The 15,415-nt window shown below is 39.8% G+C and overlaps 1 protein-coding gene across 1 annotated transcript in view; it reads left to right on the top strand.

Annotated features, from left to right (window-relative positions):
• apbb2b (amyloid beta (A4) precursor protein-binding, family B, member 2b) overlaps positions 1-15,415 on the top strand; it is a 52,464-nt gene that overhangs the window by 11,518 nt on the left and 25,531 nt on the right. The window contains exons 2-4 of the mRNA XM_079238129.1: positions 5,387-5,493; positions 6,364-6,423; positions 9,517-10,572. Coding sequence (XP_079094255.1) covers positions 6,405-6,423; positions 9,517-10,572 — 1,075 coding nt within the window. The 5' untranslated portion in view covers positions 5,387-5,493; positions 6,364-6,404. The remainder of the gene's footprint in view (positions 1-5,386; positions 5,494-6,363; positions 6,424-9,516; positions 10,573-15,415) is intronic.

The following is a 15,415-nucleotide window of genomic DNA, read 5'->3' as shown; positions in this document are numbered from 1 at the left end:
TACCATATTTTAATTTTAAGGAAAAGTATATCAAAATATATCAAAGCAAATAGTCAAAGATGGAGAAAGGAAGCAAAAACACACAATGTTGTTTTGGATAGAAATGCATGTAGTTTAACAAATAAATAATAGCAACTACAAATAATTACCTTTTAGAAACGTACACCACATTTCCACAGGATTTGACAGCATTTTGGAGGCATAATTTAAATGTCTGCATTTGATTTCTCTCTTTCAGTGCCTTTGGTCTCCTAGTAGATAGGCAGTCATGGATTTCAATGAACTGAAGGGCTCGTAAAACGAGTGTGCAGTCCAGGCTCTTTCTAACCCTTTTACTGCTTTATAGACAAACAAAAGGAATTGCCATCAGTTCTCAATAATAAAAGGGTGGGGGGTGGTGCTGAGATATAGCTTAATTTGCCTTAATATTTAGCAAGAGTTTATTATTATTATTAGATAAGAAAGTCAGGATATAGTGACCAAAGCTAAAAGTTGCATGGTGGTTGGAGTGTAAAAAGTTTTGCTGTGATGGCAAAATGTCTTTTCATTAGCAGTTTTGCTAACAGTGTTGTGGAAGCGGTTTTCCTTTAACTGAAACTACGGCCAAGAAAAACAAAGCCAAGAATGGTCTGGGAAAGTTGCCTGCTATCGTGCAGCTTTCATGTTCTTATCCAAAACTTGGAAAAACACCCAGATGTGTTTCTTATTCTGCATGATATCCATTTTGCTTTTGATTGCCTATTGTCCAACTGCTGAAGTTTTGCTTTCTTGTCTATCGTTTGTGTAACAGATGGAGTTTCTTGTGAGCAGAAAGGGGGGAACTAAGGATGGGGAGGGGGCTATAAATCAGAGTAGTGGGTAGTTTCATGTGTTTACAGACCTTTTTTTTTTTTACTTTTAATGAGAAAAGACAACAGTTCTCTAGATAAAGGAGAGGCGAAAGGGGAGAGGGACATGGCTGTTGGCTGGAAAGGGGGAAGAATTGGGACTCAAAAGTGATAGAAATGGGAAAAAGTCAAGTAAGATTAGCAGAAGAAACTAGAACTGAAGAGAAAACTTGAGAGGCTTTAGGGGTAAAGAATGATGAGAAGCCTATTAAACTGTTGGTGGACTTCCAGCCCCTTATTCCCTTATTGGTCCAGAATCCAGAGAAGAAGGTAAATAATAATGGTTACGTTGAGAGCATGCATGTAAAAGGAAACAGAGACATAGACAGAGTGTTTGCAGCTGCTACCTTCATTCTTGTTGGTCCAGACATACGACATAAACACATGACCCGGCACACATGAACAACACAGCTTTAGAGTCAGTGGGCTGGCCAGTGGGTCAGCTGTCAAAGGTCACTGTGTTACTTTGTGACACATTGTAGATTATATTTCCATCCCTCCCCACCCCCTGATGAGCTATGCCTGTCTGTCTTCAGGTGAGGTGCTCAATGTGTTAAGCTTGTTTTCTTTGCCAGGGCATTTAACTGTTTACAAGCAAGTCCACGAGAAAGGCTGACCCCCATGTTTACTGTTTTTGATGTGTGGTATTATGGCTGGAGTGAGTGTCTGTCTCTGTGTGTTGCTGCCAGTGCTGCCCTGCCCCCAAAGGGGCTCTATAATTAAGCCTAGGCGTCCTCATCTGCAGCAGAAGCCTGCAGAGAGTCTCTCATCCCTTGCAATTTAAACCTGCAGCCAGATGTAGTTGGGAGGAAAAGTTAGACTTTTAGTTCATACTTCTGTGCTGCTTCTGATCTGTAGCTCCACCCAGGTTCAGTAACTCCTATATATATATATATGAATATATATGTATGTATATATATATGTATATATATATATATATATATATATATATATATGTATATGTATATATATATATATATATGTATATATATATATATATATACATATACATATATATATATACATATACATATATATATATATATATATATATATATATATATATATATATATATATATATATATATATATATATATATATATACATATACATATATATATATATATATATATATATATATATATATATATATATATATATACACATTATGTATTATATATGTATATTTATGTATGGATTATCTGAAGTGATGCATGGCTGGTGCCAGAAACAACTGTTTTCAAATTTGTATCATGAAAGAGAAAAAAAAAAGCCCTTATAGACATTCAGAGATCCAAATATGCAACCAAGAGGGACCTAAACTTTAGATGTTGAGGGAGATTTAAGCCCCTCTTGGTTGCATATTTGGATCTCTGAATGTCTATAAGGGCTTTTTTGTGGGGTTGCAAACTCTTTATAAAACACTACTATATTGAGTCTGTTAATCCCAGTCAGCAGGAACATGTCAGAGGAAATGATTCATACATTTAACTGTGCACACACCTTTTCGACAAATACTTTTCCCACACACACAAATTTAAACATATTCTTTGGTATGTAGACTTGTTGGAGCAAGATTCAAGGAACCAAACATGTCGTGTCACTTCAACAGAGGAGTGCATCTTTTTAGACTATCTTTGTGTTGATACTTAAACAATTCATATAAGTTTTATATCAGTCAATTTATATGGATTAAGTTGCAGATCATTCTGTAGCTTCTGTGCCATTTCACAGCAGTGATAGCTAAGGTCTGCTTTCTAAACTTTTACTTCTGGCATGTTATGCCTCATACAATCACTGATTCAGCTTGAGCCTGCCTACATCAGCTTAAAGCATTAGGGAAAAAAAAACATTACTGTATGTACAGCTGGTTAAAATTATACAGCTGCTCATCACACCTTTTTCCCTTTTTACTACAGTTGGTGTAACCTGGACAGTTGCCAGACAAACCAGATGTTTGTTATTAAGTCAGTGAACAGAGCTGTCTCATTATAATGTCAGTAACACTTATCACATAAACGTGGGGAAAAATAAAGTTATATATATGGAGTCTTTTTATTAGTTGTATGTTAGTGTGTAACGTGTGTTTTTATACAGCGAGTGTGTGTTTCATAACATTTGTTGCTTTATACTTACTTTTTTTGTTTCATTGCCTTTCACTCTTTAGAACAAGATATGTATATGTCCACAAATTTTGTAGTACCGATATCAGTACAAATAACATTTATAATAATGATTTTCATGCTTTATATGTTGTAAACAAACACTTTCCCCATATTGCATTCTGGACTCTTGTCATATGTCTAACGTGGAGAATGTCCTGTTGCAGAGACGTGTGTAAAAAGCCAGCTGTGGATGAAGTTGGGACCAAATTTGTTTGTAAAACTCTTTTCGACACGGCCTCGAAAGCTTTTATTCACACAAAGCTAGGAAATTATTATTTTTTATTTCTTTTTTGCACAGAATGCTAAGTCTAATATGAAAAAAAAATTAAAGAAGGATTTGTTGTCTGAGTAAAAAATTTGGAAAGATTGAGCCGATAATCAAAAACAAACATTTGGCGTGACTTTCAATCAGATTTCTAAAGCTCCAGTAAAACTATGCATGCACATGGGATATGCATGTACCGAATAGTATTTAGGAGTGGAAAACCATCAACGCCAGAAGTATTTCTTCCTTGCAACTGCACAGTTTTTTAGAAAAAAGCAAGCAAGCTTGCAAGGTCCCACGTGTTCACTGTGCGCACAAAAGTAATTCCACAAGCACAGAGCTGCAGTGTGGATACGCTCCAAACCTTACACACTAGTAGCTGCTAAACACATACTTCCTTCTCATCTTGACTTTTGAGACTCTGAAAATAAGGATACTGTCTGGCCTCTCTCCTTTTTTTTCCCTCTATGACTCTGCATTTAAAATATGGTAAAAAGCATAAATTAAATCATTTTTTTTAAAGCTGCATTTCTTTTTCTTTGCAAACAAACACGAAGTATTAAAATTATGTTGATGATAGAGAGTATGCATCCATATTGTAATTCAATATTTTTGCTTTTATTTTTATTTCTAGTACTTGTATAGTTTCTATTACTATCCAACTACTTCTAATAGTACTACGGATCCTACCACTAGTGCTGCTGTGTAGGCTACTGTAACAATCAATGGCCAAAACATCACTGCTATCACACTGTAGTGGTCTGCTGATGAAACTGCTCATGACCTAGTAGTGATTGGGATAAACGCCAAGCCTTCTGTGGAACATGGATGAATGGCAGTCATATAGCCTTATTTCCCTCAGTGGGTCTTATTCAGAGCAGGGATACACCAAAAACCTGAGTACAGCAGCCCTCGAGGACAGACGTTGGACACCCCTGGTGTAGAAAATAGGCAGCTTTGGGAGAACAGTCTCCTCATCAGATGTGGATGTGATATAGCTCCATTTTCTGCTTAAATGTGGTGGAAGTTGTCCTGGATTTACCAGTAGATGAAGGAGCTTTCTTCGTTTGTCATGACAATCAGGACAAACCATGTTACATGTTTCCACTTGGAATGTTATATTAGTCAAGTAGTAGGAAAAAGGTGCATAAATAACTGTTGTAAAGTTGTATAATAGCCATCAGAATTGTGATTGAATCATTATAAGTCTAAAGATTTTCACCCCTACTCAATACTATCAAAACAACAAAAACCTGAGTTTTACTATAACTAATGTTATTATGTAGAAATGCCTCTGCTGCTACTGTTTTAACCACTTGGGCTAGTAGGTCCGAGTTGGTAGTATTTTCACTGTATTACTAAGGAATGCTCCCTCTTGACGATAGTTTTTCCACTGCTGTACTCAATTATGTCACTTGCACATGCCTGTATTCCACATATGTATTACGTTAATAATTTGATTAACAACATTTTAAATAGTGGTGGGTTAATTTTCAGTTTGCACTTTTCTCTTCAAAGGAGCCGTTCAGAAAATCCATGTTATGAGGTGACATTCGTTCCTAATGTTTTCACTCGGTTACGCTTCAGAGTCATTTCAAGTGTTGTTCCAGCTCCTCATCCTGGGATAAGTGAGATTTTATGGTTGAGTCTGACTCTGTTGTTGTGTTGGTGAGAACTGTCCATGACTCTTAAATGCATTATATATCAATATGTGTATAGTGTGTGTGTGTGTGTGTGTGTGTTTGTGTGAGTTTGAAAGCAAAGTAAGGGGAAGTTTACAAGTCTCCTGTGGCATTAAGTTTATGATAGTTCCAGTCAGCATATGGTTGGCAAGACTCCATGAAAGAAAGAAATATGGGCTCAATACAAAATGAACCTTATGTTCTCTCATTCTTAAGGTATATGTACAAACACACACCCACACTGAGTATTAATGTTTGACTGAGGTTGTGAATAATTAATGCTTTAATTTGTCCCTCTGATGTCTTGCACACCTCTTTCTCTCCCTCTGCTCAGCCCTCCCTCCTTCTCTCTCATTAATCCTGTTTTATGTTTGTCTCTCCCTCAGGACGCTGCTGCTTTAGTGACGTCCTTGTGATTGGATGAAGAAAGCGTAGCTGACAACCAGTATGGACCTGCTGCATCCTGGCCTTACCCACAATCCTTAGTTCCCTGGTAAGTAGCATATGTTTTCTCCAGTATGTCTTCCATGTAAAAATAGACTCTTGTAAACCCTGCAGGCTTTTAGAAATGGCTTCTTTTTTCTTATTATGAGCCAAATTAGAACTATGTCTTTGTTTATGGTACATTTGGTGTTACCATAGCTAGAAATAGAGGTCTGACATGGTGTAAGAATGGGATTAGGAGGGTATTTTGGCTATACTTTGGCTGTGCTAGAATATGCTAAGCTAACATTGATGGATGCAACCAAAAGAAAAAGCTATGATGTATTTCTTTTTCCTTTTATATAGTAATTTCTCTTCATACTTTGACCATAAGATATAACTTGAAGATGAGGCTTTAGTGTCTATGTTACTGTAGAATTTCCTGCACTCACACAATGTTAAGTGCAGGTAAGCAGCTCTTTTTTGTGTGCTATAGCCCCTCCACCTGTTAGGTATGATCTTTGTCTGTATGATAAAACATTAAAGTAGTAAGCAACTGTTGAATCACTTCAGATTAGTGTTTTTGTTCAGCAGTTCAGAAAGATGTTTGAGATCGACTTTAGCTTTTTCCAGCCTCTAAAATCTCCATGTTTTATTGGGCTTTTACTTGTTAAGTAAGTCTGCTCACGCACACTTACTTAAGATGATCCTGCCAATTTTTGGAGTTTAGAATCTGTCTTTGTTATTGTATTTTCTGTGGTGTTTGGCATACCCTCACTGCCTCATAGTATTTGGATGTTTCCATAGAAACCGGCTGTAGTTGGGTTTAATGTGGATGAATGCGGTCTCTGAGGACCATCCAAGAAGTAGCTGAGATTCTTTTCATTCTTCCTCTGATCGTCCTTTAACTCACTTAATTTTTTCCCTCTATGGCGCTCAGATCTGCAGCTGAGTCTTCTGAACCGTGACCAGTGCCAGTCCATGACTGACTCCCTTCCAGGTTTGAAATACACACATATGCACACACTTGCAAATATTGCATCACAAATAGAATATTTAAAACAGAGCACGAACAAATATTAGTATTAAATGTTTAATTGTAATGAGAACATTTATTATTTGGTATTGGGATCAGTTACCTAAAATCCCCCCACTTACTACTTGTTCAAATTTATAACTAATCCAGTAGTTTTATTTCTCACAACAGTAGAGCTTGAAGACATTTACTTTTTCTTAAGACAAAAATCAACCTAAGTAAAGCTTTAAACGTTTACTTTAGATTGTGTCATTATTGAATAGCTTTTATGGTATATTTTTTTCAATTTCACAGTCGTTTCCAAAAGTCTTTTGCCTCCCCTCATTCTCTGAGGTTGTAGCAAAGTGTAAAACCAAATGTAACAATGCAAAAAATATAAATCAATATAAATCTATATATACATGGCATTTTACAAAATATAGAATTAGAAAATATTTAAATTTACAGGTATAATAAGCAAGATCTGAAGTATCACTTTCTTTCTTTATTCAGACTCTAGGTTCATTGCAAAACAAACAAAAAAAATACAGACATACACACTTATTTAAAAGAGACATGTGTACCAGTGCTTCCACATAGCAGACTGATATCTCATGGTACTGAAAGAAGTACCAACATTCTTATAATCCCATTACAAGATTCATCAAGACGACTTGTAAATTTAAACATCAATCGTCTCAAAAGAGCATGAAATGTGATAAGATGTGCATTACAAAAAAGTTCACGAGTACTATGGCGTATATATATATATATATATATATATATATATATATATATATATATATATATATATATATATATACACACTACTCACAAAAAGTTAGGGATATTTGGCTTTCAGGTGAAATTTATGGAAAATGCAATATGTTCATGCTACAGTGATATAATATCATAAAAGTAAGACATTTAAGTAGAAGGATGCACTACTGATTTCCTCATCTCAAAAAATTCATTCAACACAAAAGGTAACAACAATGGTAGTTAAACCACAACAAAAAATTTGAACGTCTCAATATCTCGTCATGTGTCCTTGAGCATCAATTACAGCTTGACAACGACGTCTCATGCTGTTCACAAGGCAACTTATTGCCTGCTGAGGCATGGCATCCCACTCTTCTTGAAGGGCAGCCCTCAGGTCATTGAGGTTCTGGGGTGCAGGGTTTCGAGCCTCTACACGACGGCTCAGCTGATCCCACAGGTTTTCAATGGGATTCAGGTCTGGAGAGAGTGCAGGCCATTCCATTTGAGGTACACCAGTCTCCAACAGCCGTTCCCTGATGATGCGGCCTCGATGAGCAGGAGCATTGTCGTCCATGAAGATGAAATTAGGCCTGTGCTGTTCATGTAGGGGCACAATCACTGGATTAATGATGTTATTCAGGTAGTATGGGCTTGTCACTGTACCATTCACAAAGTGTAGGGCAGTTCTGTACCAAGTGGACACCCCTGCCCACACTGTAACACCGCCACCACCAAAAGCTGGCCTGGTGACAACAGTGGCTGATGCATAGCGCTCTCCCTGACGTCTCCAACATCGTTGCCGGTCATCATTTCTGCTCAGTGTGAATCGACTTTCATCAGAGAACAGCACTGAGGCCCACTGGTTCCTCGTCCAGCGTAAATGCTCCCTGGCCCATGCAAGACGATGATGCTTGTGCCTGGTGGTGTGGTCAGGTACCCGTGCAGGTCGTCCAGCACGCAGACCACGCTGATGGAAACGGTTTCGAATGGTCTGACGTGACACTTGGGTGCCTCTCACCTCTCTTAAACGTGCCTGGAGTTGAGTGGCATTCATCATCCGGTTTCTCAGGGCAGTGTTCACAATGTAGCGGTCATCAGCACGGGATGTGGCCAAAGGACGTCCACTTCTAGGCCTTTCTGTGACTCTTCCAGTCTCTCGATATCTCTGTTGCAACCTGCTGATGACACTCTGTGACACTCCAAGCTCAGTGGCCACTTCTGTCTGAGAACGTCCTGTTTGAAGCATCGCAATGGCAAGGGACTGTTGTTCCATTGTTAGGTGTCGTCTTGGTCTCATGATGTCAAAATGTGAACAGCATGATGAGGACAACTGTTTAAACACCAGCTCTAATTGAACCAGGACATTTATTGGTCAATTCAAGGATCACACACCTGCCGTGATTTTTGCCGTTAAGCAGCAGAGCTCGCGTTTTGAATGTAAATTACGGTGATGATCAGGTTTATTTAATCGTGGCAAAAATCAGCAGTGCTGGCTTAGCCAGTATTTGCATCCCTTGTGTATTAATCCTGTATAAACAGTTGTTTCCCTCTGCTTGGCTTGTCCTCTGAAGGGGTTACTAAAGCGAATCAACGCACAGTTGAACTTGTTGCCTCATGTTTTATGCTGGATGCCCTCCTGACCCAACCATCTGCATTTATCTGGGCCCTCAGATAATCTTGTCCCCCTTGGGGCTGCAGCAGTATGTTAAGCATATATAAGTTACATGTTTTAAACCCAGTCTGATGAGTGAAAACAGACTATTTATGTAGAGGAAAACAGTTTAATTGTGTCAGCACGAGGTGGAGTGGTTATCCTTTATTTTCTCCAAGACATTGTTGCATCCCTGTCGACGTCCCTTTGGACCTCGCCCCTCTAAGCTCTAAACCCGGGAGAAACACGGAACATTCATGCACAAACCTGCAAACAAAACTTTACTTTTCAGTTGAGGAGCATTAAATGGTAGAATTGGAATTGTTATGAATCAACTGGGAGAAATTTTTGTCTTGCTTGTTTTATTTCTTTGTTGTTGGAATTAATCACATTTCTATTGATTTCAAAGTCAATTTGCAATTTATTCTTACATCTTTTTCTTTCAGCTCTCCAGCAGATAGCTGGATTTAGCTAACTTTTTCTCCAAGGTACTTTTGACGGCCATTAGCAATGCTGAAAGCATTTCAGATTCCTTTTTAGCACCATGCAGGTCTGATTTTAGGAAGATGGCAGTCATGAGTAAGACAGTGTACCGCACCAGATTTTTCTGCAAATTTAAACTGTGGATTCAAATAAATGAATTTTCCATATTTGTCCTGTTTTAGGTCTTCTGTCTTGTGCTGCGATGATGTCAGTGGATGTGACCAATCGAAACGGCCCTGCTGCCACACCTCCCACATCACTCAACCTTTGTTCCTCACACAATCAGCTCCTTAGCAGTGATGTCATCAAACAGGGCTCCGGCACGCCTCCCAAATGTCGCAAAAAGTATGCACTTACAAGTATCCAGGCTGCTATGGGCCTCGGAGAAGCTGGGTCACCTTCATCTCCACCATTGTCCCCTTCACAGTCTGCGACACCTAACAACCCCAAACTAGCCAAGAATGGGGTTAACCAGCTTCGTAAAGCTGGTCAGGACCACAACAAAAACACAACCGGCCCCGACCCAATGGACCTTGAGTGTAATTCAGAAACTATTGGAGATGACCCAAATGTCAACACGGTAGAGGAACATGGCAGTTACTCTCTCACTAACAATGACCGAGAGGAAGATGTCTTTAATACGGACGCTGACCTGCAGCCACCTCCTGGAAGCGATGCAGAGTCCGAGCAGAAAACTGAATCAGACTGTAACATTAACACCACTGTGGAGCTCAAACTGAATGGCAGCACAGCAGATTTGGACTTTGACTTGAACGTTGGGGCAGAGGAGACGGATGACATCAGTATTCTGTCTGAGAAGGAAATCATGTCAAAGATGAAAATCGAGGAGGATGTGGTGGATGTGGAGGAGCACGAAGATGAGGAGAAGAAGCCTCTGCTGATGGAAAGTGACTCTCCGGTGAAGAGTCACAAAGTTTCTCCAGGATGCGAGCTCATCTCTGACCTCCACTCCAACCTCAAGCTCCTCCAATCGGGCAAGAACTCTGGGGTGCCTCCTCCTCCTTCCTCCCAAAGGCAAGGCAGCCTAGAGGACACTCCCCTGTTGTCTGTGGCCTCCTGCCCCTCCTCTTCCTCCTCCTCTCCGGAGACAAAGAAGGACAGAAGGACTGGTGCAAAGACAGACTGCGCTTTGAACCGCATCCAGATTTTGAACCCTAGTGATGAAGAGTTGAGCTGGACTACCCTCTCCCAGGAGAGCAACTCACCTGAGGAGACAGGTACACATGCGCACACAAATCCATGCTGGGTTTATTTTTTTTGCAGTAAACTTTTCTAACATTTACTGGTGAGTTTTGTCACCTATTCTACTTTCTTGTGTGCAGCATCGTGGTTTCTCCATCCTCTCAGCTGATGCCATGTTTCCATTTTGGGCGACTTTGTGTGTGTGTGTGTGTGTGTGTGTGTGTGTGCCTGCATGTGTATTTACAGAACTTATATCTCAGGCATTTCTGGAACAAAATAACAAACGCTCCAGGCCTTCAGTAAGTCTCCCAGATGTCAGGAAGTGGTCTTGTAACCTCATGGGTGGTTAGCAAGTCATCGTCACTCTGTCATGTTTGTGTGTGTGAACAGGCGGTGTTGGGAAATCAAGAGTAGATATGAAATCCATACCTGAAATGATCTCTTTACAATGCAGTGCTGCAGATATTTAGTCACATTTTGTAACCATTTTCCTAGGAGTTGTTAAAATAATTAAACTTACCTGTGGAAGTTTGAAGGAAAAGCTGCCATTCACTAATTTTCACTGAATTGTTAAAAAAAGAAAAAGAAAAGCAAATTCAACCCACAAAAATAAAACCGGGTTTGCCCTGTTATGCTATTTCTAGTTTTCTAAACTTTCTAGTTTTCTAAAGCCGTTTTTTTTTTATCACTGAAACGCATGTTTTGAGTTTTCCAACACTCTTTCTCGAAATCTTAGTGCCGTCCCAGGAGAGGGACTTGGTGATTGGTCAGCTGTCTCTGTTCGCTTGTTTCTGGCAGAAGCAGATCTGAGAGGATCAATACAAAATGAATGAAAGGGTTTGTGAAAAATGTCTGATTATTTCTTGCCCTTTTGGACTCGCATATTAAAATAAATTAGACTGAAATATCCATAATATAGCCACTTTTTTTCCCCCCATCTATATTGTTCTAAGGTTTTTGTTAGAAATACTTTATATTCATGTGGGTGATATTACAGTGTATTTTAAAGAAAGTCATTTTGAGATTAGACATTCAGGCATTTAATCCCATTGTGGCTTTTCCCTTCAAAATAAATCACAATGTACTTCTATAAACTATCAGTTTCCAAAGCATTTATCTGTGATAAAGTACCAGTATAAGATGAAGACATTGGACTATTTTTGATCACGTCGTTTTCTTTCATATTCAACATGAAACTATTTTTTTGTTTGTTAATGTAACAACAGAATGGAGGTCTTGGTACATGCCAGAAGGACAATTTTAGGTTAAAATTTCTAATTTCAAGGTATTTTATTGAGTACCTTATAAAGGGTAAAGGCAGGGGTGCCAATCTCCAGTCCATAAGGGCAACAACCATGCAGGTTTTTTCACATATCCCTGCTCCAACACACCTGACTCAAACTTATCAGTCACTGTGCAGAACATCATTGGCTGTTTGATCCATTTAATGGAAGTCAGGTGTGTTGGAACAGGGATACATGGAAAACCTGCAGGACAGCGGCACCTCGAGGACTGACTCTGGGCCCCCCTGCATGAAGGTGTTGATGTTGCATCTCCATGTAGTCGGTCTTCATGGCATTATAGCAGACAATGGTGGAAAACTTTTATCCCTTGTTTTCAGCACGTTCCTACGCTTGTTTCATACCTCAGCACATAGTCTGATTGTCCTTGTATTTCCTTGTCAACATTATGTTAAAATCAGAGGCTAGAGATGAATTGGGGCGGTAAACTCTCTGCCTTGTGCTTTGGTGTTTGGACATATGAAATACTTCCATCTTCTGCAGAGCAGCAGCCTTGACCTCTGACACATTCTCCGCTATAAACCAGTCTGTCTCTTGCAGATGTAGTGCTCTTCGTTGTTGAGCATCGATGCAGGTTTTTTCTGCTCCTCTAGCTCCCTGATGACTCACTGTCCTCCAGGTGAACATCTGCGTATTTAATCTGAACAGGCTTTCCTCGCAGCTTGTTAGCAGCTGTAGTTGTTGCTAAATGTTCATCTGTTTCAAGGAATATCTGTTTGACCGGTTCCTTTTATCATCTATTTCTTCTAAAGCTATGACAAATTACTTTTAGGTTTGTCCACATTTCAAAATGTAAAATCCCAGCCTGAGCTTAATGATAATCTTTTTTGTTTCTGTTTGTTGTTTCTGGTTAAAGGAATGGCTAAAGAGGTTTGTGATGTCATTCAGGTTGAATTAGTAGATTTTTAGCACATAGTTCCTTCATCTGACTATGGGAGCCGTTTACACTCAGTTGTTGAGGTTGGGGTGCACATTAGTGTTGTTGTTCCTGCTGTAGTATCCACATGCAGCACCATGTTCCTGTTGGTCAGTGTTCACAGAAAGACATGCACCTTGCTAGAGCTCGAAAAATCATGGCAGTGAAACTCTGTGTGGTCCCAAATGACCCAGTAGCCTCACATACACGTCATGATGACAACAACATTAACAGTTCATCGTACATACCCCAGCAGAGCCTCATGCACTTACAAAGCTTGTGAAAATGTAAAACACCCGTGTTTCTCTTCCACACTGACAGAGCTGTGCTGTTTTCTCAGGTGTGTTAGATTCCTGTGTGGATGTTGTGGGTTAGAGGGTCAATATGACATTGCTTTCACACAGGGAAGCTAAAACGTGCACAATTACTCACACACACACACACACACACACACACACACACACACACACACACACACACACACACACACACACACACATCCAGAGAGAACCAGACAAATGGCTGCATGTGGAATTAAGGAATCACACTTGAGTCCCGTTGAACAGGGCATTTGGTATCCTCACAGGTCAACATTTAAGTCGGCGTTTAGTACAAACAAGTGCAAATCAGCGTCATGTGATCATATTTAATGTTAAAAAGTCATTATTTGTATCAAATTTTATTTAACAATGTTACAAAGTTCTGTACAAAATGACATGAGGGGATTGAGGTCAGATCCATTTTCACAAACCACAGTAACAGAAAGAATCTGATGAATATGTATCATGTTTGCAAAGCTATGCTATGTTGAGAAGAAGGGGGGCAGGAACTGACCCCTATTGTGTACAGATATTCAAATGAGCCATTTTTTGTTATTCAGAGTGATGGAAAAGTTTCTGCTTGAAAGGCATGAGCTTAATTACAAAGCTTGGTTCTTAATTCTCAGCCAAGACTTAAAAGGATGTTAGAGGAAGTTTAAAAAAAAAAAAATTACTCCTTTGATCTGAAGGAAGTAAAATCAGCCAGTTGATTCTGTCTTCAATTAGCAGCAGGTACATAGTTACTCTGACAAGGCCTGTCTCTGCACCACTTCAAAGCCAGACTGGAAGCTGTTGAAAACATGATTGTTTGTACATAATATGAAGTCTGCAGAGATTATTTTCTCCAGAACCTTCGATGGAAATGAAAATGAGGAGATTGTTCTATAGTTGCTTCCACATAAAGAGTCGGAAACAGGTTTCTTTTGCAGCAGCAACAATAAAATGTACAAATAATAATTGCAGGCCAGAAAAGAATGAGCCTTTATAAGATCATTTCTCAGATCATTTCTGGTCTCCCTGGCCGGGAGTAGCAGTTCCTGTTGTCTGTTGTCTTTCTGTCCTCTTCCCCCCACACAGCAGAGGCAGATGGCTGCCTGTCCTTGAGCCGGGTTCTGCCGGAGGTTTCCTTCCTGTTAAAAGGGAGTTTTTTCCTTCCCACTGTCGCCAGTGTGCTTGCTCAGGATGGAAGATTGAGTTGGATCCTCAAACTCAATATGTTGGTTTCCTTATATAGGCTATTATGAGTTGGCTTTCATTATGTTTTTTTTTCCTGTCTGTAAGGCGTCTTGAGATGGCATTGCCATGATTTGACGCTCTATAAATAAAGTTGAATTGAATTGAATAGGTAACGGGGGCTGTTTGTGTGGTATTGGTCAGTCTGGTGTCAGTCAGTTTATCTTTCCACCACTCCTGCTTTCTTAATATTCATTTAGTCCACAGTACATCCATCTTCTACCTTTTTTTTCTACTTTTGTCAACCTTTCTACACATTTTCTATCCTTTCAATTCCTTTTTTCTCCTTCTGCTTCATATGATACTTCATGAAAATTTTGCTTGTTGTCAGAATATTGAAGGGGCGTAAACCGGTGTGGAAAGCAGGAGTGTGTAATAGACATGCGTTTGCCTAATGATCAGTCTTACCATGTGCTTCATTTGGGCTGTTGGTTCTCCAGATCGAGGAAACTGCTTAAGCCTGTCTCCCTTTCTCCATGTCTGTCCCTCCATTTTTTCCCCCCTCCCTGTTTTCCAGTCTTACTTCCACTTCTTCTCTCAAGCACTGTTTCACCTTGTCTTGTCTGCTTCTCTTTTCACATCACGTTTTCTCAGAATCTCCACATAGATGTCTCTGAAATCCCTCACCATCCCCACCTCCTGCACTCTCCTTTCTGTCTCTTCACCCCTCTCTTGTGGTGCACCCCCTCCCCCTTTCTGCTCCCTCTCCCTCTCTTTCTATCCGTCTGGGGTTCTCAGTTTGATTACAGCAGCAGAATTTGCTCTATGAGAGGCAGCTAGCTAACTATGATGCTGGGGAAAGACTACATGCTGGCCATTGTCATTGTCAATTACGAGGGTAGGTGCATCCGTCGGGATTGTCTGGAGACTACACTTTGGGGTCTGAGTTTGAGCACTGTGCGAGTGTGTCTCTGCAAGTGTGATTGTGCTGAATCCTGCACGTGTGTTTGTCTGTCTCTTCCAGCACAGGCATGAAGTTTTATCTCTGAACCAGTATAATCTGTTAAAAGGCATTGATGGTCTGTGCATGCTGTGTCTGTGCGCCTGTTACGAGGGAATAGCATGCATTTGTCTGGCTATGAAAGCGTGTGTGTGTGTTGTCAGGGGA

This window comes from Telmatherina bonti (assembly GCF_933228915.1).
Source record: "Telmatherina bonti genome assembly, chromosome: 3".
In the NCBI taxonomy this organism is placed as follows: domain Eukaryota; kingdom Metazoa; phylum Chordata; class Actinopteri; order Atheriniformes; family Telmatherinidae; genus Telmatherina; species Telmatherina bonti.
The sequence above is the reverse complement of the archived record's forward strand: the minus strand, read 5'-3'. Positions and strand labels throughout refer to the sequence as shown.